Consider the following 25029-nt stretch of genomic DNA (forward strand, 5'->3'; position numbering starts at 1 on the left):
TCCTTCTCCTCAGTATTTATTTATTTATTGCTTTATTACCAGTGACAAAGGCTGAGAGATGGAAACTTTTAGAGAATTTAAGGCAATTCCACAAAATCGACACCTTAAGGGCAATTCTGGCACACAGTGGTCTTCATTCCAACACCAGGAGAGGTTTTAGATTTAAAAAAGGACAGGTAAATTCAGATTTTAGCCAAAAAGACCCTTTCAAACATCAGTTTATCTTTCTAACACACATAATTTCAGTCAAGTCATTCCAGAGCACCAATGTAGAGAAAAGAAACAAAAAAAAAAAAAAGGGAAGAAGTCAGATGAACAATTAAAAATAAAAACTAAACACTAAAATAACCTAAATAACTACAAATAAAAGCTAAAACCCCACAAAGCTAAACAAACAAAAATATCAGAAACAGGCTTGTCAAAAAAAAAATCTAAATGTGCTCAGTATTAGGCTCATCCTTCCCTTGCAAAAACTTTGGAATTTAATTAAGATAATATCGAAAACTCTTTACAACACTGGTCCAATGGGCATGTGCATTCTTTTTATTTCTATACAGAGTGAAAACAAACACCATACAGACAGGAGTAAATTAAATTTTTTATAAAAAAAAAAATAAGAAAAAAATCCAGGTTTTAATGTTCCAAAATGATTTTGTGAAAACAGGGGGGGAAATAACATAGAAATAGAGTTATTTTAGCTTCAGGCCAGGTACAGCCTGCATGGATTTGCAGCAAGATTTGACTAAGAAATGATGGATTAAAAGCAAGCAGAGTCCTGCTGGCATCCAGGAGGAGGAATGGAGAGGATTTGCACAGAGAAACCTGTGTGTAAACTATTCCCACGTGGAGTCACTGACACAGACAAGACTTCAAGGTGCTGCTTGTCACTTGTTCCTAGAGAAAAACTACTTTGCCAAGAAGCTCACAGAGTTTTCTACAGCTTTTTCTGGAAGAAATTGATGCAGGCAGCAGGGTTCTGGTCAGCCAGAGGATCCTTCTGCAGAGTGTTTGTGCTAAATTCCATCAGCTCTTTGTAAGAAAAAAGGTTTGGGGGGGGGGGTTTTGTAGCACTCATTGTCATAGCAAAAAGCAGTTTCTGTCACATAAAAAGCCTGAACTAAAGGAATTTTAGTTCCCATAACTAAAGGAACTTTTTTTCCCTCAGCATTTCTTCAGGGCACAGCTAGAGAGGTTTATACTGAAAACCAGTATAAGAACAAGGAACCCTTTTGGGAGGTTTCACCAAATGCCAGGTGAGTGCATTTTCCTTGCTAATGCTCCCTAATGCAAGAATGACTCTGGTTTACATTCTCTTCCAAATAAACCCGAGGGAACAAATCATTCCAGAAGCCACAGCAATTATTCCTTGGCACTTCTCTGCACACAGACAGGAGAAGTTGCAACAGCAAGTTTTCCTTTGGAATACATGATGCCTTTTTAAATTTTTTTTAAATTTTTTTTTCATGATTATTTCCTCCGAATTCACAAAATGCAGCAACATTACCAAGCCAGGAGTCATTTCTTCTCTTCAAGCTGAAGGATTTGACACTGATCTCCCTTTGAGTGGCTGACTCAAACACTAATCCTGACGCAAATGCAGCTAGGATTTCTCCAGAGGAGCAGCACTGGGCACTGCACGCTGCCGGACACCGCTTGGTGACGAGTCTCTCTTGCTCCTCCCCTTCCCCTTTGTTTCATCATCTGAGATATTTCCCTCATCTCCTTCTTGCTCTTCATACCTATTTTTCAGCAGATGAGCTGACTCTGGACCTTTTTTACCTCAAGGAGAAAGGAAAAATACAGAAATAAGTACCATTCCCAAGTAAAATCCACTTTTTTTAACATCACAGGCAAGCACTGAGGGCTCCACTCAATTTTCTCTCGCTGCCCATGTGGAATTTCATGTCTTGCAGGTAGGAAAATGCTCTCAAAATTTTTTCTATCCCTAAAACCAGTTTTAAATAGAAAATCCCAACCCACTACAAACCCAAAGGGCGAGGCATCAACCCCAAATGCAAAGTTCTACGCTCCACGTCACATCCTGCAGACACCAGGATTTCTTTCATATTTTCTATCAATGAGATTTACCAAAGAGGCTTGACTGAATTAGGAGTTTGCTGTGGGCTTACTTGACTGAGGCTGGAACTGTGACAGTTTGTGCCTTTTGGAGGGACAGATGCAGTCTGCCAGGAACACCATCATCTGCAACCAAAGAAACCCAAGGTGAAATTCCCAAACATTCTGCACATTGGAATCGTTTAGGCTGGAGAAGACTTTTAAGATCAAGTCTTACCATTTATCCTCAGGTGGATCCTATCCAGCCCCACACCTGGTTGTGACCATTTTCCCTTGGATTATGGGGGTTCCATCCTGCTCCCCCATCCCTGTGTTCCAGCTCAGGGTACCCCAAAACCCCACCCCAAAACAGAGGTGGAGGCAGCACGAGCGTAACAAAGCCCCAGTCAGCCCCAAAGATTTCACTTACAAGTCCCAGGACCATTCCTAAGAACAGAGTTGCCAATCCAAAAACAGCATAGGAGCCCCAGACTGGTATTCCGAGGTTTTCTGTTAAATAGCCATGGCCATGCTGGAACAGAAGACAAGAGAATCATTTCAGGAAGAGCTGAATTTCATACTGAGGATAAAATGAAGTAGAGACAAAAGCAAATACCCTGATCCACATGGACAACTTGAACAACGCTGACATGCTGCTCATCCTGAAACAAAGCAGAGGAGAGGAACTGAGAACACTTTAAAATCAGCCTCAAGCCTGTGTGAAACAACCTCAGCTCATACACAGACAGCTATAAATCCCCAAATTTCTTTAACTTGCATCTGCTGACACATGAATTTTAAGTTCTGCTCTATCTTGATCAATGGTCTGTAGGAAGCCAGCTGGAACTCCAGTCAAGATATTAAGAAAGAGACATCAGGAGGTTTTATTAAAACAAAAAATTAAACTATTCTATCAGATAAAAAAAAATCAGATTATAAGACCTGAGAGATCTTCAGACACTTAAGTTTGGTGTCTGAACACAAAAAATAAGAGAGAAGTTGTTAATGCTAAGTTCATATGCAGTTTCACGCATTCCTTGGTGTGGGATAATACTTTGTAAGAGAACCAGCCTCACAGCCAGGAATTCCTTCCATATATCAAACCTAAATTTCCCTTCTGACACTTTGAACCCATTCCCTTTTTTCCTGTCAGCTCCTGATGGAGAATCCCTCTGTGATTTCCTTGTAGACCCCTCCAGACAGTGGAAGAAACTTCCTAGAATTTAACTGGGCAAAACCACCTCAGTGCCACAGAAACCAAACAACTTCAAGGGTCAGCAGGGCACCCACAGAAGTTTAGGAAACAATGCAGTCACCAGCAACCTCCTCAAGCAAACCTTGCTGGGGACATCTCTGCTATGGTGACAATGCTCAGGTCACCTCTGCTATGGTGACAACCCTCCCACAGCTGAGGAAGAATTAGGACACCCACCCACCCACCACGTTCACACAGCTCCTGCCCACACAGAGCCGGGAACAGGGAGCAGGACACACCTCAGGATATCTGATAATAAATTCTTACAAAAAAACAACCCAAAACTTACAGGAAAGAGGAAGGACCAAACCAGGAGGACACTGGTTCAATGGATTTCCATTCCTTGTCACTGATGAAATTAATGAAGGCAGCTTTAGTCCTTGATCCCTGGTATCTCCTGAATTCTCCATCTTTGCAGCTGTAAAACAACAACGACAAAATCCTTTTATTTTGTATGATCCAAGCACCAAGTGCAGCACTTTTTTCCATCCAACAGATCCCCTCCCATCACCTTGTCTGTTTTTCACACATTCAACTTTTCAGTGGTAATTTTTTTAGCTGATATTGCCTCTAAAAAATATTTTCCAAACACCTGGACTAACTCCAAGTTATTTCCAGAACACTGACTCCACGAATACCTTGGATAGCTTTAAGCTGTGATTCCATATTAAAAAAAAAAAATAGAAAAGAAAGATAATGATCTTCCTAAAGCCCTTGCCACACACCTGCACTGAAGATCAACCTACAGAGAAACGATTGCAAAACAGAAACACCCATGAAAAGGCAGAATAAATAAGGCCTGAAGGGAAAGGAAAAGAAATCATCAGGCAGCTCAAGGTCACAGTGGGTGAGACAGTGGCTGTGTCAGTGAAAAGCAGCTCCCATTCTTAAAGAGCATATTAAATCTCATTTATTTGTCCTAAAAAAAAGAGGGAAAAAATGCCCACTCTCACCCCCAAAAAGCCCTGCTGCCATGCAGACTTACTGATAGATGGTAGGGAGGGCTGTGATGATAAATCGTCCACTTAACCCTGTAAGAAAAGTTATTTTGAGAGTATTTTGAGTATTTTGATGGAAAAAAAAAAAAAAAAGGCAAGAAATGCTGTAACACCCCAGAATACAATGTCAGGCCTAGGTATCGCTCTTTCAATGCAATCCAACACACCCTTGTGCATGTCAAAGCAGCACACTCTAAAAAAAGGTCCGTGGACAAAGAGCAAGGAAGTTTATCCATGGGGAAAACGAGATATCAGGGATAACTGCTCTGTTCTGGCTGTAGCTCTTCAGAGGGAGACACTCTCCTTTCACACACATGACCTGCAGCCTCCAGAAACCCTGAAGAAAATAATCCAAGTGAGGCAAGTTTCAAAAGTAAAGTGACTCTGAAGAAAGAGATCAGCACGGGGAAAGCCAGGTTTGCAAATCCCACACAGACTAAAGACTTTCAGGAGAGGGAGAGTAACCCAAGGAAGGACTGGAATAGCAAGGGTGAAACATTGTTTTTAGCTTAAAAACTATGGCAAAAAATCTCCTTGAAATCCTTCTCTGGAGAAAACCTCTAATTCTTTTTCTCTATTATAGTCTATCCATTTTATTTATTTAATGATATTTATTTTATCTACTAGCTGACAGTCTCCTCCCTATGAGGAGAGCTGGAGGTTCCTGTGTGGTTCCCAGAGAAGCTGTGGCTGCCCCTGGATCCCTGCAATGTCCAAGGCCAGGCTGGACAGGGCTTGGAGCCACCTGGGATAATGGAAGGTGTGGAAGGGGGTGGAATGGGCTGATCTTTAAAGTCCCTCCCAACCAAAACATTCTGGGATTCCATTAAGCAATATTAGGGCGTTTAGTCACACAGCAATGTGTGTTTGGTAGGGACGATTAAAACGCTTTTATTTATCCTTATTAATTCTGCTTGCCTCCCACAAACACACATTGGAGATGAGCATCCCCCAAATCCCTCAGCTCCCCAAATCCCGGAGGGTTCAGGAGCCCTTTCCAGCCCCTCTCACCCGGCTGCTCCGTGACATCCACTTTGGCCACGTTCACCCCCAGGTCCTCTCCCCACTCGGCGAACTTCTCCCACTCGGGCTGCAGGTTCTCGCAGGCGGGACACCAGGGCGCGTAGCTGTGGGAGCAGCACAGCGCTGTCACCACACACCCCACACGAACCCCTCCCGGGCAGCCCGAGCGCGCCTCTCCCCACTCACAACTCCACCATCCACTCGTCCTGCAGCAGCTCCTGCCACATCCCGTCCGACAGCACCTTCACGGGGCTCGGCTTGCCCCGGGCGGCGGCCGCCAGCGCCAGGCACAGCAGAGCGCAGAGCGGAGCCCTCAGCTGCGGAGCCCTCAGCTGCGGAGCCCTCAGCGGCGCCGCCATTTTGCCCCCCCCTCCTCCGTCCCCCTCCCCTTCCGCCTTCCCGCCGCGTCATGGCCGGGCCCGCCCTCAGGGCAGCGCGGGGAGGCGGGATCGGGGAATCCTGGAATGGTTGGCTTTGGAAGGGGTTTAAAATCCCGCTTCGTTCCACCCCTTGCCGTGGGCAGGCACAGCTTGTGCGGGGCGCTCCGAGGTTCATCCAGCCTGGCCTTGGACGCTCCCAGGGATCAGGCACCCACGGGTGGTTGGGCAGCTTGTGCCAGGGCCTCACCACTCTCACAGGGAAGGATTTCTTCCATATATCCTAAATTTCCCTTTTTTCATTTTGCACTTATTGCTGCTTACCACAGAATCGCTGAGGTTGGGAAAGGGCTTCGTGGTCATTGAGCCCAAGCTGTGCCCGATGGCCGCCGCCTTGTCACCCAGCCCGGAGCACTGAGAGCCGCATCCAGGGATGGGGGCTCCACCATTCCCTGATCAGCCCCTTCTCATGCTTGGCAACCCTTCCTTATTCCAACCAAATTCTTCCTTATATTCAACTTAAGCCTTCTTTGGTTCAACTTTGGCCGTTCCCTCTCCTTCTGTCCCTGTTCCCTGGCAGCAGAGCCCGACCCCCCCGGCTGTCCCCTCCTGCCAGGGACTTGTGCAGAGCCAGAAGGGCCCCCTGAGCCTCCTTTGCTCCAGGCTCAGCCCCTTCCCAGCTCCCTCAGCAATTCTCCAGCCCCTTCCCAGCTCCCTCAGCAATTCTTCAGCCTCTTCCCAGCTCCCTCAGCAATTCTCCAGCCCCTTCCCAGCTCCCTCAGCAATTCTCCAGCCCCTTCCCAGCTCCCTCAGCAATTCTCCAGCCCCTTCCCAGCTCCCTCAGCCCCTCCTGGGGCTGCAGACCCTTCCCCAGCTCCATTCTCTGCACACTCTCCAGCTCCTCTGTGCCCTTCCCTAATTTAGGGAATTTTTCTGTGCTGGGAGTACACACTGCTGGCTCACAGTGAGGTTTTCATTAATCATCACCCCTAATATTTCTCCGTAGGGCTGTTCTCAGTCCCTTCTCCATCCAACCTGTGATGCTCAGAGAAGCTGTGGCTGCCCCTGGATCCTTGGAAGTGTCCAAGACCAGGTTGGACAGGGCTAGGAGTAACCTGGGATAGTGGGAGGTGTCCCTGCCATGGCAGGGGTAGAACTGGGTGGGTTTTAAGGCCCCTTCCAACCCAAACCATTCCATGATTCTGTGATCTTTATTCACAGCAGAAAGTAACAGCATCTGAGTACTGAATTCTCAAGCAGAAGTCAGGGAGAAGGTCAGTGTTAACAAGCAGACAAATCCCACATCAACTCATTCCTGTCTCACCAAATGAAGCATTTCCAGGGCAGGGGCCTCTTTTTCCATATGCACATACTTTCTTTAACACAATTTTTCCCCCAGCTCCTGTGATAATATCACCTTCCTTTTCCTCACTGGATAATTTCTTTGCCTGCCCCTTTGCCATAATTTCATAACCCACAGTTCAGAGCCTTGGCAGCCAGTGCAGGAAAAAGAAAAAAGAATAAGTCAGCATTTGGGTTTTTAAAAATTTTTATCTTATTTTGGCATATTTTCTATAGTACAACGTGTATGCTCCTGTCTGTAGGAGAACAGGCATTATTAAGGACTTGTTATTCATTGATTCAGCACTCAGGAATAAATCACTGCTTGCAGCACTCTGCTGACTGCTGTTTTAGGCATAATTGAATTTTTTGAAATTTGTTATTGATAATCCATGAATATTCCGTTCTGCATCAGCAATCAGGTGAAATGCAAAGAGCTGTCTCTGGGTAACAACTGGACTCAATGATCCTAAAGGTCTTTTCCAACCTAAACAATTCTGTGATTATCCCTGGTAATTTGAGATATGTTGAGGAATGAGTGCATCAAAACGTGTTGTGTAATCATGTGTAAATAAATTTACTGCTGTGAGTAAAAAGATTTCTTCAAAGGTACACTGAGCTCCCTATGGGAGCAGCTTGAAAGACCCTGAAAATTATGACTTCATACCTCCCCTGCTTGGTTCCAGGAATTATTTTAAGTGTAATGACTGCTCTGAATTACTTTTATCTCTGTTGTTAATATTACATTGACATTGTGTTGTTTCTTTGTAAAGTTTTGAGAACAAGAAAGGCATAACCTTATCTTTGAGGCATCTTCCTCCAGCCTGTTCCCCTCAGCCCTCCCAAGCTGACAGGAGAAATATCTGCCTCATCTTTCAAGGTTCATGGCAGGATAAAGAGAGTTAATAACCAAGTGACCTAAAGAAAGAAACACATCTTTCATTCTTTTTTCCATGTTCTTTTTCAGTGCTGCCACACAGAGGCAGAGTTGAGGCTGCTTCTAAAGGGAAGGAGTGAAGGAAGAAAATCTTTTTTGGTTAGAAATTACCTGGATTTCCTGCTGGGGACACCCCATCACCCTTCAAGGCTTTTTCCTTGTCCAAGAACTCATATTTTTGGTTGTTTTCCTAAAGTAAAAGGGATTTCCTGGTCAGTTTAAACCTTCCCACCAACACACAACCACAAATTGATCAAGGTTGGGGTTACAAAAATGCCACCACCAAAGAGTCTTTAAGTTTAATGAAAATAATTGTCCCTTTAGATTGAACACTAGTGATGCACAGGAAGAAGCACAAGCCCAGAGAATTATCTGACAGAGAGAAAATTACAAAAATTTTAACCTGTCTAGTGGAAGGTGTCCCTGGCCATGGCAGGGGTTTGGAACAAGGTGGACTTTGAGGTGTTTCCCACCCAAACCATTCTGGGATATCTTCTCCTGTCCACAGAGCTGCTGGGTTTGATACAGGATGAAGGATGATGAAATAAGAGAGGCTTGTGAAATCAAGAAATCATCTTTTCTCGATGATGTCTGTGCCTCATAAACTCAGATGCTGCAGGTAGGAGTGGAAATGGAAAGTCTCAGCTCCCTTTGGGCTTTGCTCTCTTTTGAGCTGAAAATAAAAATACTCAAACACTCAAATGCCTCGATGTTATCCCCAAAGCTAAAGCCACAGAGATGAACAAATTCTACAAACTCAGTCCATTCTGTAAGTGCTCAAAACCACTCTAAAAAATTGCACAGAAATTGACTCACTGGGTTTCTTTTTTGTAGAATGTTGATTCATTTATATTTTAAATTTGAACAAATTGAAGCAGTTCTATTTTTCCTTATTTTACCTTTTTTTCTATTTTTAAGCATCTTTTTATGTCCTGAGGATGAGCTGAACACTAAACCAGATGAACAAGCTGCAGGAGCCCAGCACTTGCCCACCTGGGGCTGACCTTTTGAAGGACCACTTGAGGAGAGTGGAGGCTTGGCCAGGTGATGATTCCAAGCTCTGCAGTCCCTGGATCAGGTACAGCATCACAGCCCTGACCTCATTTACAGCTCCTGCATTTCTGAAATGCCAAGAGATTATGCAGAGAGCTTTCCTGAGTGTGATCATGTGAGGCAAAGAGACATGAAGTCATTGTCCTAAAGCCCAAGGTGAAACCAGGCTGTCCCAAAAACTCCCAGCCAGGCCTGGAGCTACATTTTGTAGTGCTGCAGGAAGAAAAACTGATCCTGGCTAATTTTTTCTAGATGGTTTTGTTAAGGTGAAGGGGATTTTGTGGTCATACCAACACACAACCACAATTTGAGCAAGGTTTGGGTTACAAAATTACCAGATGTCTGTGAATTTCATGAGTTGTCCAGTTAGAGTGGGCTGTTTCCTGGCTTCATCCTTTTGGCAAAGCTGGCATCCAGAATTCCACTCAGAGTAGTTTTCTGGCCATCAAGATTAAAAAAATAAAAGTCAAGGTGTAATTATTTCTCTGTGGCTCAGGATTCCATTCCAGGAGCTCTATCCATACATGAATGCTTTTTTCCTTCAGAGAAATCCTGTATTTCACAGGAAATAATTTGTTCTTTTTTTCTGGTTTCTGGACTGAAACCCCCAGGGGTGACAGTGACTTCTCAGGAGCCACATTGAGCTCGGTGCATGTGAACATTCCACACTGTCCATGGCTGGGAAGGATTAACAGAATCCCCTCCTCCTGCTTGGACATTCCCCCCTGGAAAGCACATTCCCATCCAACAGGCCCATTTCCTTCTGCTCCACAGCACCTGAGCTGCCTCAGCCAGGCTTCACAGGGCCCACGGTGTTCAAGGGTTCAGATTTTTGGGAGCAGAGAGTTTCCCATCATCGGCTCTGCACGATCAGTTTGATGCTTCCCACTTTGGAAAACCACTTGGAAGACCTTGGAATTATTCTCACAATCCTCTCTGAGCTAAGAAACCCCAGTAACTGCTAATTATTCGGTAATTAATTGTCTCTCTGGGGTTGTAATTGTGGGTGTGGCCTCTCCCCATCATTGTGTGGTCGTTAGGCAGCAGTTTCCTCAATGCCCAAACAAATTCTGTCTTTCCCATTTGATTGGATTACAGAATTGCCTTCAACTCTGTGGAGATGATGAGGAAAAGTGTGGTTCTGCACAGGAGTTACCATGGGAACTAAAGTAGGGAGAGATCTTTGTAAACCAGAAGTCAAGCAGACTGTGTTTCAGACAATTAATATTGTCTCATTCACGAGCTTTAACCCTTCTGTGTTCCAATGTAGTTTTGATCTCTTTTTCCATATCAAATGCTGTGTCAAAGAGGTTCTGCTCCCATGAGAATTCATCCCTCATTCTCCTGCAAGTCCACCTTGCAGCCCTGGTTAGCTTCAGTTCCCCTTCTGCTTTGCTTTCTGGGCATGGGGACATCTCTGAGGGCATCCAGGTAGGATTTGGTTTGGGACTGGGACACAGATGTGGGGACAAGTGTCCAGGCTCCCATCCTGTCACTGTAACCAGAACTGGTGGCTCAGCTGAGCAGCTCTCATTGCTTCTCCTGCATGAACCCCTCTGCTCTTTTCCAACACCTTGGACCCCTCAAATCTTCTTTTCTTCTACTTCCATGTTTGGCACTTTAGGGAGGAGCAGCTGAGAACTGACCCAGTGCCAGTAGCTGTCCCTCTGCTCTCCTCTCTTTCCAAACCCTCTTTTTCCAGCCCCCAGCCCATCTCCTGACTTCTCTCCCAGCATCTTGCCACCCTCTGGATCTCCCCTCACACCACATCTCTCACACCTTAAAAATAATTAGCAAAGTGATTATTTATTATTTTCCTTCAGGCCTCTGCCTGGCTTTGTGAACAGGAGGAATTCCCCTCCCAAGGGAATTCATTATTCATGTCTTTAAAAAGCCAGCTCCTCCTCATCCCCCTCCCCTGTGTGCTGCTGACCTCCTTCCCTTTGCTGGATACGGAATTACTCATTTTCCCAGGGGCTGATCCATCACTTTGTTGCTTCAGCTCTTCACAAACAATATTTCTGTCCCACCAGAGGCAAAAGCTGAGTTCAGCATAAAACTACTTCATTTTCCAGCTGCTGTTCAGATCACAGGGCCTTAATCCCGCTTTTTCCACCATCCCACCTGCAGCCTCAGTTCATCACCTTGGAAAAGGCAAGAGCCAAACCACCAAATTCCCAGTTTCTAATCAAAATCAGGGAAGAGTGAGACAACCTCAGAGAATCCCAGGGGAGAATTAGCATTGCATGAGGCAAACCTCCTCCTTTCCCCAGCTCCAGTCTCCAAGTGCTGAACTGATTTTGGCAGAAACCTTGCAGAATATTTGTTCTGAGGCAGCCTGGAATACGTCAGTGGGAGAGATTTCAGCTCAGGGAGATAAGAAGAGACTGGAAGCAGGGGCTTGCAGTGGGAAATGTTGGGCAGCCAGAAATTGAGGTGTTGGCATTTCCTCTGCAGATTTTGTTGCAAAATATGAACAAACCAGAGAGTGCAGAGCAAAGAACATGGGCTGAGGACCCTCTCACACAGAGATCAAAATTACCACTTCCTGCCCCTTAAATCCTTCTTTGTCCAGATGTAAATCCCCTCTGAAAAACAGAGCTGGTTTTTCATCCCTTTGCATTCTGAAAATTGCTCTTGGTCCTGGGAGACAGCAAATACTGTGCTGATTGAAACCCATTTTGCTGTGTTTTAGTGATGAGAAACCTGTTGCCCTGAGGCCAGCACAGGAATCTGCCTGAGGGCGGCCAAAGACATGGAGAGAGAAATGATATTAAAACTGTTTCCTTGTAAAATGTCACTTTTGCAGGAGCAAAGTCTGGGAAGGTATTTTTGTGCTGATTTAGGAGCTCCAGCAGACCATACAAGCCCAGGCCTTGTTCAGACAGGACCAAAAATAGGCTGTGTTTAACTCCACAGTCCATAAAAACATTCCAGTTAAGTCCATTCTATCCTTAAAAATCAACGAGGCAAGGGAGATGTCAGCACACCTTGAATCTCCCTGTCACTGTGGAAAAGGAAGCCTGTCCAACCCGAGAAGCTGGAAAAAGAACCAGAAATCTTTTTTTCTGTGCTTATTGTGGCCATGTGGATGCATCCCCAGGCACCTGCAGAGCAGTCCCAGCCTTGGGCAGGCAGTAAAGCTCAAACCTGTGTGTTCACTGCAGTCCCTGAGGCTGGAGGGATTGTTCTGGGAAGCTGGGAAGGAAGTGATGTTGCTTTTGAAGCTGAAAATAATTCTTTCAGATGACTTAATCTGTAGCAGACCCTTTACTTCACTGTAGGAGCTAAGGCTGATGAGAGGCAGGTCATGACCTTCTGGAAGATTCTGTTGGATTATTAGATCAGATTAGATTAGATTGGGTTATTTTTCCTGGATATTGAGGTCACAAGGGGAGAGAGGGATAGGCTGGTTTTCCACATATCCCCAGGCCTGCAGGTGCTCTTCATGGGGAGTCACCTCACTCCTTTTCTTTCCATCACTATTCAACTGACTTCTGTGGGGGAATTGCTGCCAGCCTCTTTCTAGCCATGTCCTCACCACTGGGATCAAACCCTCAGTGCCAGGCAGTGCCACAAATAAAACCCTGGAAGCGTTTGTGCCCTCAGGAAGAGCCAGGCTGGCAGAAAGCCTGCTGCTGCCTCATTTTCAAAAGGGATTTTAAATCAAATTGGGGTGGATTTTGGTTTTTTTTTTATTTAAACAAGACAACTCAAATGGAGAGCTCAGCTTCAAAGAATCAAACAGAGCAGCACAGAAAAAGCTCCAGAGCATCTAAAGAGGCAGAGAATGACACTCCTGACCCTGGTGAGGCCAGCAAGGCACACAGAGCTTCCAAAGTCGTTGGCTTTGAGCACAAGAGAACATTTCTCCTTGTGACTCTTTGCCAGCAAAAAAGAGAAGCACAGTGGCAAGAGAACAAAACTGTTCTTCCAGAAGGAACCAGCATGTCCAGCCAAATATCTGCTCATTGACACCGGTGGGCTCTGAGTCAGGCTCACCAGAGGATGAACAGCACACGAGGATTTTTCATGGAAAATTCTCCCTTGCTTTTCTCCCTGGAAAGGCCTTCTGTGAGTAGCCCCATTTCTGGCTGGTGGTGATGGATATTCACTCTCCTGGGCTGGGGTTAGGATGGCAGGAACTTGCTTAGACCCCCCAAAAAACCCTTGACATCCAAACTCCAAACCTCTGAGACTGAAAGAATTTAGATCTCACTCTGGCCTTTATTATTTACATTTGGTTTTTCTGGCCACGTGATTTTGCCTTTATACAGTTGGGTGTGCATTTGCCACACTTGTTCCACCAAACAGCTTGTAAGGTTTGCTAAAAACTTCTGCTATTTTTATAACTAATATTCCCTTTGGCTCTGTGGGGATTGCAGCCCCAGGGGGCTGTGAGGCACTGGCTGTGATAAGGATGGATCCTGCTCACTCACAGGGAGGCTGTTTTTGTCACACTGTCCCTTTCTCTGCTGCTGTCACTGAGGGCCCGAGGGGTTACACTGAGCTACCTGCAGAGAGGAGCTGGCTGAGCTTCATGTCCTCTGTAAATTCAAATGGAAACCAATTTTCACTAGCAAAATATGGATTTATTCACCGCTTTGCAGTAAGAACAGAGTCACTTTAATCTGCTTTCAGGGCATAATTGAGTCAGTGCCTCTGTAATAAGAGCTCTGTCCCCTGTTCCTCAGAGGGGGTTCTCTGTGGCACATTTATCCACATTCCTGCTGGGAAGAGCCCTGAACGAGCTGCCCACGCTGTGACTGCTGTGTGGGCTTATGCAAAATGTTCCTTCACCCACCATCCCTACCTGCCTCTGCCTTAAAATGTCATTGAGAAACCAGCCCAGAACCCAGTGGAGAAGCTTCTCTGCAAGGAATCTGCTCCAGCATGGACCTGCTGACCTGGAGGTGGCAATCCCAAATCTGCTGCAGAGTTTGAAAAGGGATGGGGGTTTGTTTGGCATTCAGAGGAAGAGCATGGGGGACATCTGGTTATGTGAAATCATAAAGGAATTGACATGTTTGGGGTGGAAGGGACCTTAATGGTCACCTTGTCCTGTGACAAGGGACACCTTCCACTGTCCCAGGCTGCTCCAATCCCTGTCCAGCCTGTCCTTGGGCACTTCCAGGGATCCAGGGGCAGCCACAGCTTCTCTGGGCACCCTGTGCCAGGGCCCCACCACCCTCACATCAGGAATTCCCAATTCCCAATCTCCCATCCATCCCTGCCCTCTGGCACTGGGAGCCATTCCCTGTGTCCTGTCCCTCCATCCCTTGTCCCCAGTCCCTCTCCAGCTCTCCTGGAGCCTCTTTAAGCCCTGGAAGATGCTGTGAGATTTCCCTGGATCTTCTCCAGGTGAGCACTCCCAGCTCTCCCAGCCTGTCAGAGGAGCTCCAGCCCTCAGAGATCTCCATGACCTCCTGTGGGCTCACTCCAACAAATCCTTGTCTTCCTGTGCTGAGGACCCCAGAGCTGGACACAATATTCCAGCATGGTGAGCGCAGGGCTCCTGCCCCACAGGAACAGAGGAGGCAAATGATGGGAGAGAGTCTGAGCATCAAACATCAAACACAGGAAAAGTGGGAGCCAGAGGTTTCTATCAAGCATCTAAAGCAGAAGCTGGAGCCAGGAGGAATTTTGATAGAATGGGTCCACAAAGGAGCAGCTTTTCCTAGCACTCAGGCTTGCCTCTCATTTCCATTTATTTCTGCTTTTCCTCACATCAGCAGCAGCAGTGTGCTGCTGGAATCAAACTGAACCTCCAGACAAGCAAACAAACAGGCAACAAATCCTCCCCAGGAGAAAGGGGTTCATTTTGTGGGTACATAAAGCAAGGCAGCGATGGCAGGGAGAGGAACAGGCACTGCTGAACTCTGCTCTTTAGCAAAATCCATCACTTCCTGTCCCTCTCTGTGCCTGAGCAGTCCCAGGAATCCAGCACCTCCTGCACAGACGTGCCTCATGCTGCCTCTTCTGCAGCAGCATCTCCTCCTCGCCTGTCTGCCAGCTGCAGTGAGATAAGTCAGGTTTAATCACTCCCAAGTCTTACTCATCCAGCGTTTGTGGGGTTGCAGCAGCAATTTCGTGCAGATCAGTAACTCCTGAGCGCTTTAAAAATGTTGATTTCACTACCTTCACAGTAGCATTATAGAATCATAAAATCATGGAATGGTTTGGGTTGGAAGGGACCTTAAAAACCCTCTTATTCCACCCTCTGCCATGGGCAGGGACACCTTCCACTATCCCAGGCTGCTCCAAACCCCATCCAGCCTGGCCTTAAACAGGTATGAGATGGCAGGGGGATGGTTTTAAGGCAGAAAAGGGTAAATTTAAGTTGGATATCAGGAAGGAATGTTTCCCTGTGAGGGTGGGGAGGCCCTGGCACAGTTGTCAGAGAAGCTGTGGCTGCCCCATCACTGGAAATGTCCAGGGACAGACTGGAATAGTGGAAGGTGTCCCTGCCATGGCAGGGGATTGGAACAAAATTATTTTTAAGGTCTCTTCCAAACCAAACCAGTCTATGATTCTATGATTCTAAAACCTTGGAGCCCCTTCCAGTGCCTAAATGTATTCCAAGAGAACTGGAGTGGGTCTTGGGACAAGGGTGTGGCGTGCCAGGACAAGGGGGAATGGCTTCCTGAGCCAGAGCTCAGGGTTAGAATGGAATAAAGCTGGAGATTTCTGGAATGAGGAGGGGAGAGGAGACAGCTGGGACACAGCACAGGTCACAGGAGAGCTGAGAGCCCAGTGCCATGCCAGAGGTGTGACATCCTGCTTTGTCACCTTGTCACCCTGCCAGGGGCTGCTGCCCTGTGCTGGCACCGCTGCCACGATCCCGATTCCACACGTGGGCTCCCCGCAGAGAAAATCCACCCTAATGAAACGCTTCCCACAGTAATTGGATTTCCACTGCAAACCAAGTCATTATGCTGATTGTCCTTGTGCTTTTGGAGATGAGACAAGTGGCAGTGAGTGGCAGCTCTGGCTCGTGGATCGAGCCAGGAGAGGAGGAGCCGGTGTGTGCGAGGCTCAGGAGGCCACGGGCTCCAAATGTTCTGCTCCTGCTCCAAAAAGGGAGCAGGGGAGAGGCTCTAGGGAGGACAGGGGATGTCCCACCCATGATGGCAATCCCAGGCACGTCTGGCTGAGTGACAGGCACTTCCCAGTCTGTGGCTGGGAATAGAGATCTCCAGCCCACAGGAATGAATGGTGGCAGAAGGAGCAGTGGAAGGATGGGTACCAAAGCTCTGTTGTCAGCAGCAGAGGTGGGATCAGACCCAAGCCCCTCTGAGCTTCCTGATTTTGGAGATCTCCGCTGAGCTGGTGCCAAAAATCTGCTCCTAACTGGTGGAAAAGAGGTGAAGGCAATTTTAGGACACTCTTGGAACAACCACAGCTCCAGCTGGGGCTTGAGCAGGGCTTTGTCATCGTGGTTTGATCAGCAGCACATCTCTGCCTGTGCCATCTCCTCCCCCTTTTGTTTTCCAGGTTCTTTAGTCACATAGGGAAATGTCACACTTCAAAAAACTCACAGAACAAAATCCAAAGCCCAAGTGAAAAGGAAAATGCAGCTGCAGTCCCGAGGTTGCCTTTCTGTTTGGTTGTGACTGAAATCCTTCCAGCAGTGCCAGGAGGCCACACAAAGACAAAATGCCATTGGAAATCAATGTCATTGGTTGGATTTGGGATTGGTGAAATACACAACACCAGAGGAAATGGCCTCAAGTTGCACCAGGGAAAGTTTAAATTGGATCTTAGGGGAAATTTCTTCATGGAAAGGATTGTCCAGCCCAGGGTGGAGCCCCCATCGCTGGAGGGATTTAAAAGGTGTGAGGATGTGGCACTTGGGGATGTGGTTTAGTGGTGCCCTGGCAGTGCTGGAATAATGTTGGACTCGATGATCTCAGACCATTTTTCCAAGCCAGAGCTGATCCCAGTTCCCAAGGAGGCAGCAGGGAGCTCGGTGCTGGTTCCCATCCCAGCTCTGGGGCCTCTTCCCTTGTGTCCCCATGGGCAGTGGGAAGAGCCAAAACCCTGGACATAGCCAGCTGGAAGCTGGCAGGAGCTTCCCAAACCCAGTGGCACTGCAGACACTCCCAGACAGCTCTGCAGTGTCCATCTCCATCCCCTCCAGCTCTCCACACACCAGGATGGGCTCATCCACACTCCATCCACTCTCCCACCCAATGGGATTGGGAAGCAGGGCTGGATTCAAGCTGCCAAGAGGCAATGCAGAAATGCCAGGAAGAGCCTTTGAGGAAATCTGGGATCCCAGCCACTGCTGGAACGCTGAGCCCAGGCCGCAGTGTGACGTGTGGAGTCCCTGTGGGAGGAGAGGCCAGGGCTGAGGCTGCACTTCACTGGTGCACTGAGTATTCCAGAGCCTCTGTGCAATGTGGAAAACTGGAAAAATCCCCTCCAAAGACCTTTGGGAAAGCCAAAAGTCGGGGAGACAGGGCATGGAAGAGAGAATTCTGGAGACTGTCCCAACAGATAAACCACATGGATGTGAGGAAACAAACACACAGGTGCTGGGGGAACACCTGGGGAATAAAACAAAAATATTTTCCTGCTGTGACAGCATCATCCTGGGTGGAGGGGAGGAACACCTCTCCTGTGAGGAAAGGCTGGGAGAACTGGGATTGTTCAGCCTGGAAAAGAGACGGCTTAAGAGTGGTCTAATCAGGTTTTCAGATGGGAGCCTGCAAGGAGGGACTTTTGACAAGGGCTTGGAATGACAGGACACAGGGAATGGCTTCCCACTGCCAGAGGAAAGGGATAGATGGGATATTGGAAGGAATTCTGCCCTGTGAGGGTGGTGAGGCCCTGGCACAGGGTGCCCAGAGCAGCTGTGGCTGCCCCTGGATCCCTGGAAGTGCCCAAGGCCAGGCTGGACAGGGTTTGGAGCAGCCTGGGACAGTGGAAGGTGTTCCTGCCATGGCAGAGGTGGAATGGGATGAACTTTAAGGTCCCTTCCAATCCAAACCACTCTGGAATTCTGTGATCTTAAGGAGACATCTGGAGACATGAACCACATGCACCAGTGTGGCCGTTCCTCTGATCTTATCCAAACGTGGCTCTTAGTTGGGATCTGCCTGAAAATTCAGGGGAAGAGAGAAAGTTTAATATCCACATTATCCAACAATGCAGAGGCAATGCAACCCCACTGTGCCTTTCCCAGGGGGAGAGGTAAGTGCTGGAGACCTTTTTGATCTAATAAAAACAGTGCATAATGATACCTGACAGCCAGGAGCTCGAGCCAGAGAAAAATTCCAGCTGGAAATGAGATGCACATTTTTAAGGGAAGGTGATGAATCAGCGGAGCAGCCTGCCCAGGGATGGGATAAACGCTCCAGAGCCTTGCAGCCTCACCTGGACCTCAGAGGGAGAGTCTGTGTGGAACCACCAGCCATGGTCAGCCACATCAAAACTGCTGCTCTGAAATCTGGGATGTGAGTTTTCCATGGGAAAAAATCCTACACAGGATCCTTGGGTTGGAAGGGATCTTAAAGCTCATCCAGTTCCACCCCTGCCATGGCAGAGACACCTTTCACTTTTCCCAGGTTGCTCCAAGCCCTGTCCAGCCTGGCCTTGGACACTTCCAGGGATCCAGGGGCAGCCACAGCTGCTCTGGGAATTCTGTGCCAGCCCCTCCTCATCCTCCCAGCCAGGAATTTCTTCCCAATATTCCATCTAAACCAACCCTCTTTTCCATTTTGAAGCCATTCCCTGTGTCCTGTCCCTCCATCCCTTGTCCCCAGTCCCTCTCCAGCTCTCCTGGAGCCCCTTTGGGCCCTGCAAGGGGCTCTGAGCTCTCCCTGGAGCCTTCCCTTCTCCAGGGGAACATTCCCAGCTCTCCCAGCCTGGCTCCAGAGCAGAGGGGCTCCAGCCCTTGGAGCATCTGAGGGACAAATCTACCCAAGCCCTTATTTTCCCATTCTCTATTTCCATCCTCCGTTTCCCTAACACTTCTCCTGGCTCCCCACAGCAGACACCAGGAGGTTTCCCCACTCTTTGACCCACGGATTTGAAAAGAAAGGGCTGTGTCCATCCAGCTTGGGCTCAATTGATCACCGAGCCACGTCTCTGTTTGCTCAGTGACCCAAGACACCAAATTATCACATCTTAATCCGGCAGAACACGGGCCCAGGGAATACATTTGTAACACTTTCACTTAATTTATTCACACAATCAGATTAGGAAATGAATGTGTGCCGAGCTCTGTCTCTGTTACTGTCCATGGATATTTCTCCTTGCATCTGGATGTCTGACAGTTTGTTTACATGATCACAGACATGAATAACTTAAATTATTTGGCTTAGCATCCTGAGCAGCCTCTATTTTATCTGCCTGCAGTGGCAGCTCCCAGTGAATTTTAATAAGCCATTAACAATGCGTGCAGGATTTGTTGTTGTCAGCGCAAAGATGGTGGGACAGACATTTCCTGAGGGGTACAAAAGGATTAATAATTTCTTTTCCTGTATAGCTGAGCTGCCTGGCAAGGTGGGCCATCCCCAGGCCAGAGCACAGACCCTTCCCTGACTCCTGAGGGAATGGCTGTACCAGGGGAAGTTTAGGTTGGATTTTAGGAAAGGTTCTTCCCCCAGAGCACTGCCCAGGGAATGGTGACATTCCCGAGGCTGCCGGAGCTCCAGGAGGGTTTGGGCACCACTCCCAGGGATGCCCAGGCTGGGATTGTTGGGGTGTCTGTGCAGGGCCAGGAACTGGACTCCAGGATCTTTGTGGGTCCCTCAGGATATTCCCCCAGAATATCTCAGGAGATTTTGTGCTTCTGTGACCTGTCAGGAGCTGTGCTGACACCTCTGAGCTTATTCTCTTCAAGGAGACTCATTGAAAAGGGATCATGGTCACTTCTTTTCCATCCTCCCGGCAGGTTCCCCTCCAGCACTATCCCACGGTGCCCACAATCAGCTCTCTGGAATTCCCTGAAGCATCCAAGCCATTCTGTGAGTGTCACTGGGGCTCTGCCAGCACCTGCATTTCCAGCAGCTCTGAGGCTGCTCAGGGCCTTGCTGCAGCCTGGGGGAGCAGCTTTGCTCCAAACCCCTGCGTGCAGGAGGGTTAGTGGCCATGGGGAGCCCCATAGGGGAGTGGCTGTGTGCTCAAAAAGAGAGAAAAGCAACTCCAGGTGTTCAGCCCTGGGCTGGGACCAGGTTTGTGCTGGTCCCAGTTGAGGGAGAAGCATCAGGAGCACATCCCTGTGCTCAGGATGGAGCAGAACTCCCCCTTCCCAGGAAGCTGCCTCATCCCGGTGCCAGTGTCTCCTCCAAATAGCAAAGATCATGGGGAGCACCAAAATCCTGCAGATCCTGGGACACCCAGCAGCCCACAGCTCTGGGGGGTGAGCTGGAGCCCAGCACCAATTAAAGACAACCCCAGGTCCCTCCTGATTCCTTCCCTGCTCTGTTCTGTGTGGAGCTGTAATTAGGAGGAAAATGGGCTCGGTTCCAGCGTCCTCCCATGCGTTCACATGGTCCTGGAAGCTGGCAGGGAATGCTGGCAGAGCATGTGGGGGTGGTGCAAAGGTCTGCTTTGGGAGTTTGGGCTCTTCATCCCATCTGATGGACTCCAGGAGAAGCCACAAAGATCATCAGAAGGCTGGAGCCCATCTGCTCTGGAGGCAGGCTGGGAGAGCTGGGAATGCTCACCTGGAGAGGAGAAGGATCCAGGGAGAGCTCAGAGCTCCTTGCAGGGCCTGAAGGGGCTCCAGGAGAGCTGGAGAGGGACTGGGGACAAGGGATGGAGGGACAGGACACAGGGAATGGCTTCAAAATGGAAAAGGGGAGATTTAGGTTGGATATTGGGAAGGAATTCCTGGCTGGGAGTGTTGGGAGGAGCTGGGATGGAATTCCCAGAGCAGCTGTGGCTGCCCCTGGATCCCTGGAAGTGTCCAAGGCCAGGCTGGATGGGGTTTGGAGCAGCCTGGGACAGTGGAAGGTGTCCCTGCCATGGCTGGAGTGGGACTGGATGGGCTTTGAGGTCTCTTCCAACCCAAACCATTCCATGATTCCACAGGCAGGGATGGCAGAATTTGTCTCGTGGCCGGATCGGGCAGCAGCAGACCTGGAGGCCGGGATTTCAAACAGAAAGGCATCATAAAAAAAAGGATTTTATTATAACATCTCACAAGGGAAGTTTTCAGCCCAGCCAGGTGACCAGCAATGGCCCATCCAGCTTTCCCCAAACCCAAGAGCTCCTAAAAAACCTTTCACAACAACCAAATCCTGAACTCGAGCAGAGCCACACCTTAACCTCACTCCTTCCACCACCCCAGCGAGCTCAAAACAACATCCCAGCAGGAAAAGCACCCGCCTGGAGCCAGGTGACACTCAAGGGACCACATCCACCGTGACAGGGGGTGTGAGACAACCCCCCCGTGGCTGTGCCACGCGGGAGGAGAGGCAGAGGAGAGGATGGAGCGGCTAAAACGGGATTTGCGCACTCTCCTATTTTAGCAGCGCTTTAGTCAGAGCAACACGTACTCCCTGGATATTTTTATCTGTTGCAGTTGGGGAGCGCATCTTCGGGAATGCGGCTCCTTACGCAACATCCCCGGCACTGGGATGAGCTGATGTCCCCCGGCTCCGGGCCTGGAGGGATGTGGGGAGCTTGGGGAGAGCCTGGGCAGAGCCAGGAGCGCTGCTTGGCCTCGCTGCTCTGGGTTAGAGGGGAGAAATCACCTTTGGAATTGGAGCTGGTTGTCCCTGCAGAGATGGAATTATCCTCCAGGTGGATGGAGAAGGAGCCACTGCTCCCTGAGTGTTTCCCTCCATCTATAAAATCCTCGGGAATGTTGGCAGAGCCACCTGTGACTTCAGCCTGACTCTGCCTTTCCCTCCTGCCCTTCCAGAGCATCCCTGGAGGTGGCACCTCCTGCTGGGCCCCTTCCCTTTCCCTGTCTTTTTTTCTCTTTCCCTTTCCCAGACTTTCAAAAGCTTTGTTGGGAAGAGATCAGCAGAGCCTCCTCGGAGGCAGGCTCAGGTTGACAGCTCATGGAAGTGCAAAAAGTGTTTTTTAAGAGTTTTTAAGAATTAAAACCACCACCAGTGTGGCCTCTGACTTATTCCTCTGCCTGGAGATTAAAACTTCCTGGGGCTGCTTGAAATTTTGCCACAAAAAGTAATTTCTCCTATAAATACAATGAGTCAGCGATGCCTGGGAATTGTTGTGTTGGAAGAGTTTTCTTACCTCCAGAGTCATCCTCTTTTGAAAAGGCAAATGTCTTGTTTATTCCTTACTCGGATAAAGGTTTTTCTTTACCATTTATTATTTCCTGTGAGTCAGGGCACCTTGTAAGGATGTGTTATGCTCCAGCTGGTTATTTATGTAAGGGGTAGATAATGACAACCATTAATTGGGAATTAAGGAATTGTATTCAGTCCTCAAACAGCTTTCTTGCTGCACAAAGGCACAAGCACAGCTGTAATGAGCACCAAGAGAGAGAAGTTCCTCACCAGGGCTACTCAGGGCTAAAGAAACATCGGAAAAAATTGAATTAATGGCCTGTTTTGAACGCCAGTGTAAAGGTGATTGAAGCCATTTCAGGCAGAGCTCGGTGCCCCACAGAGCCTTGCCAGACCTTGGAAATTATTTTCAAAATACAGATTAAATGAGGGCAATTTATAAAGTATTTTTCAAACTATAAATCCTCTGTATGAAGCATGGGGTGTAACAAACATTGCCCAGAGAAGCTGTGGCTGCCCCTGGATCCCTGGAAGTGTCCCAGGACAGGTTGGACAGGGCTTGGAGCAGCCTGGGATAGTGGGAATTGTCCCTGCCCATGGCAGGGGGTAGAACTGTGTGGGTTTTAAGGTGCCTTCCAAACCATTTGGGGATTCTATGGAAGCTTTTCCATTTTTGCTCTGTTTAGATAAACAGTGAGGCTCCCCTTAGCTTACAGGAATTTTTTCCACAGTCAGGCAGCATTTGCAGTGTGGGGACATCTGTCAAAAATGATTCATTCCTTCTCCTCTCTCCGCTGGTATTTTCCTCCCAGCCATAATAATACTCATTTTTTCTCTCTCAATCTTCCTCACACTTCAGTATTTGGGGTATTTCATGCCCCCAGAGGGGATTGGTGAGGAGAGAGATGGGTCCCCCTCACAGGGAGGGAGACCAAGAGCGTGGCATGGGGACATCCCTGACAGCCACCTCCTCTCCTGGAGAGGATGGAATCATGGAATGCTTTGGGCTGGATCTTAAAGCCCAATTTCCACTATCCCAGGTGGCTCCAAGCCCTGTCCAACCTGGCCTTGGGCACTTCCAGGGATCCAGGGGCAGCCACAGCTGCTCTGGGCACCCTGTGCCAGTGAGGTGACAGGTGACAGAGCCAGCCTGGCACTGCCCCCAGCACTCTGTGCCCAAGGCAGGATGTTCCCAAAGCAGCACAGGACCAGCACAGACCCCCTCTGTCATCATCACTTGGAGATAAACACAAAACTGCTCTGAGAGATGGAGCCCATCTGCTCAGGAGCCAGGCTGGGAGAGCTGGGAGTGTTCACCTGGAGAGGAGAAGGATCCAGGGAGAGCTCAGAGCCCCTTGCAGGGCCTGAAGGGGCTCCAGGAGAGCTGGAGATGGAACTGGGATGGAGGGACAGGACACAGGGAATGGCTTCAAAATGGAAAAGGGGAGATTTAGGTTGGATATTGGGAAGGAATTCCTGGCTGGGAGTGTTGGGAGGGGCTGGGATGGAATTCCCAGAGCAGCTGTGGCTGCTCCTGGATCCCTGGAAGTGTCCAAGGCCAGGCTGGATGGGGCTTGGAAAAGCCTGGGACAGTGGAAGTGTCCCTGCCATGGCAGGAGGTCAGAACAAGATGAGCTTTAAGGTCCCTTCCAATCCCAACCATTCCATGACTCTGATATTTAACTCCTCCCTGCCCAGCTCTGGAATCCACATCCCCAGAGCCCCTCGGCCTGTGTGGGTGCGAGGGTCCAGGGCAGCAGCTGATAAAAATTAGATATAAATTAGATATAAATTAGATATAAATTAGATATAAATTAGATATAAATTAGATATAAATTAGATATAAATTAGATATAAATTAGATATAAATAGGGAGCTTTTGGCTCCTGTTTCCAAGTGCACCAGGCAGAGCCGCTGAGCCGGGTGGTGCTAAATTTTCCCGAGCTCAGTGACAGAGAAGACAATGGAGAAGATCTCGGGCGTTGGGATCCTATTCTCTGTAATTTGGTGTGCCCACCTCCTGCTCCTCCTCCAGCAAACCCCCGCCCCCGGGCACAGATGGAGCTGCGGCATCCGCCAAGGAGGATCGGGAGAGGAAAGGAGCTGGGAATTCGCTTCTCCTGCCTGCAGGTCCCTCTGGAAAAGCGGGATGCTCTGATGGACGGTGTTTGCAGCACGGCAGGATGTGAATCCTCCTGTGCTCCCCACCTCTCTGCTCCATCCCGTTCCTTCCCCAGCCCTGACCGCATCCCTCCAGAGCCTCCTCGGCGTTTCCAAGCCAACAGCTCAAGCCCAAGTGCCACCAGAGGTGACTTGGAGCAGGGTCACTTGCTGCCTTGGTGCTCTCTGCTGGGGACACTCCCAGCCCGGGCTCATCACTTGGAGATAAACACGAAACTGCTCTGAGAGCTGGAGCCCCTCTGCTCTGGAGCCAGGCTGGGAGAGCTGGCAATGCTCACCTGGAGAAGGTGAGCAATATCCAACACACCGTGGCCACTCCTGTGTTCCTCATGGACCCCATTCCCAGCATCCTGCCCAAAATCCCTTCCCTTGTTCAGCCTCACAGCAGCAGCTGCTGCTCGTTTTGGTGCCCACTGCAGATGGGATCATTCGATCTCCAGATTTCTCCGTGCAGCCAAGTTGGAGCTTGCAATTTCCTTTCAGCTGCATTAAGTTCCTGCATAATTTTCAATTCACTCTTCTTTTGTGGAGGATGAATAGAGAAGGGTGATCTCTTTCAAAGAAGATTTATTAAAATGCAAATAAACTTCAAGCTGAA

General features: G+C 48.6%; 1 protein-coding gene and 1 long non-coding RNA gene across 3 annotated transcripts; one reads left to right on the top strand and one right to left on the bottom strand.

Annotated features, from left to right (window-relative positions):
- Positions 1-5736, bottom strand: TMX1 (thioredoxin related transmembrane protein 1). The gene is made up of 8 exons (XM_023927246.2): positions 5518-5736; positions 5320-5435; positions 4296-4341; positions 3600-3728; positions 2672-2717; positions 2486-2587; positions 2130-2202; positions 1-1779 (listed from the first exon to the last, which is right to left on the bottom strand). The coding sequence occupies exons 1-8, from the start codon at positions 5688-5690 to the stop codon at positions 1601-1603; spliced, it is 864 nt and encodes a 287-aa protein (XP_023783014.2). The 5' UTR covers positions 5691-5736; the 3' UTR covers positions 1-1600.
- On the top strand, positions 5736-25029 carry LOC111929651 (uncharacterized). 2 transcript variants are annotated; one of them, XR_015287813.1, is made up of 7 exons: positions 5792-5880; positions 6715-6801; positions 6930-6982; positions 8017-8181; positions 8495-8605; positions 8905-9064; positions 24286-25029. It is a non-coding gene; the product is annotated as an uncharacterized LOC111929651 (long non-coding RNA). The 2 variants fall into 2 exon arrangements; XR_002864792.2 differs by lacking the exon at positions 24286-25029 and having other exon boundaries at positions 5736-5880; positions 8905-9519.

Source organism: Cyanistes caeruleus, chromosome 6 (assembly GCF_971803275.1).
Source record: "Cyanistes caeruleus chromosome 6, bCyaCae1.hap1.1, whole genome shotgun sequence".
In the NCBI taxonomy this organism is placed as follows: Eukaryota; Metazoa; Chordata; class Aves; order Passeriformes; family Paridae; genus Cyanistes; species Cyanistes caeruleus.

What these genes read in the sequence shown, in the direction of transcription:
- TMX1 (XM_023927246.2), bottom strand. Translation starts at nt 5,690, where the DNA reads ATGGCGGCGCCGCTGAGGGCTCCGCAGCTGAGGGCTCCGCAGCTGAGG. An exon ending in AGTTGTCCATGTGGATCAGG is followed by an intron (nt 2,588 to 2,671) that starts GTATTTGCTTTT and finishes CTTCTGTTCCAG; the next exon opens with CATGGCCATGGCTATTTAAC. An exon ending in ACAGTTCCAGCCTCAGTCAA is followed by an intron (nt 1,780 to 2,129) that starts GTAAGCCCACAG and finishes TTTCTCCTTGAG; the next exon opens with GTAAAAAAGGTCCAGAGTCA.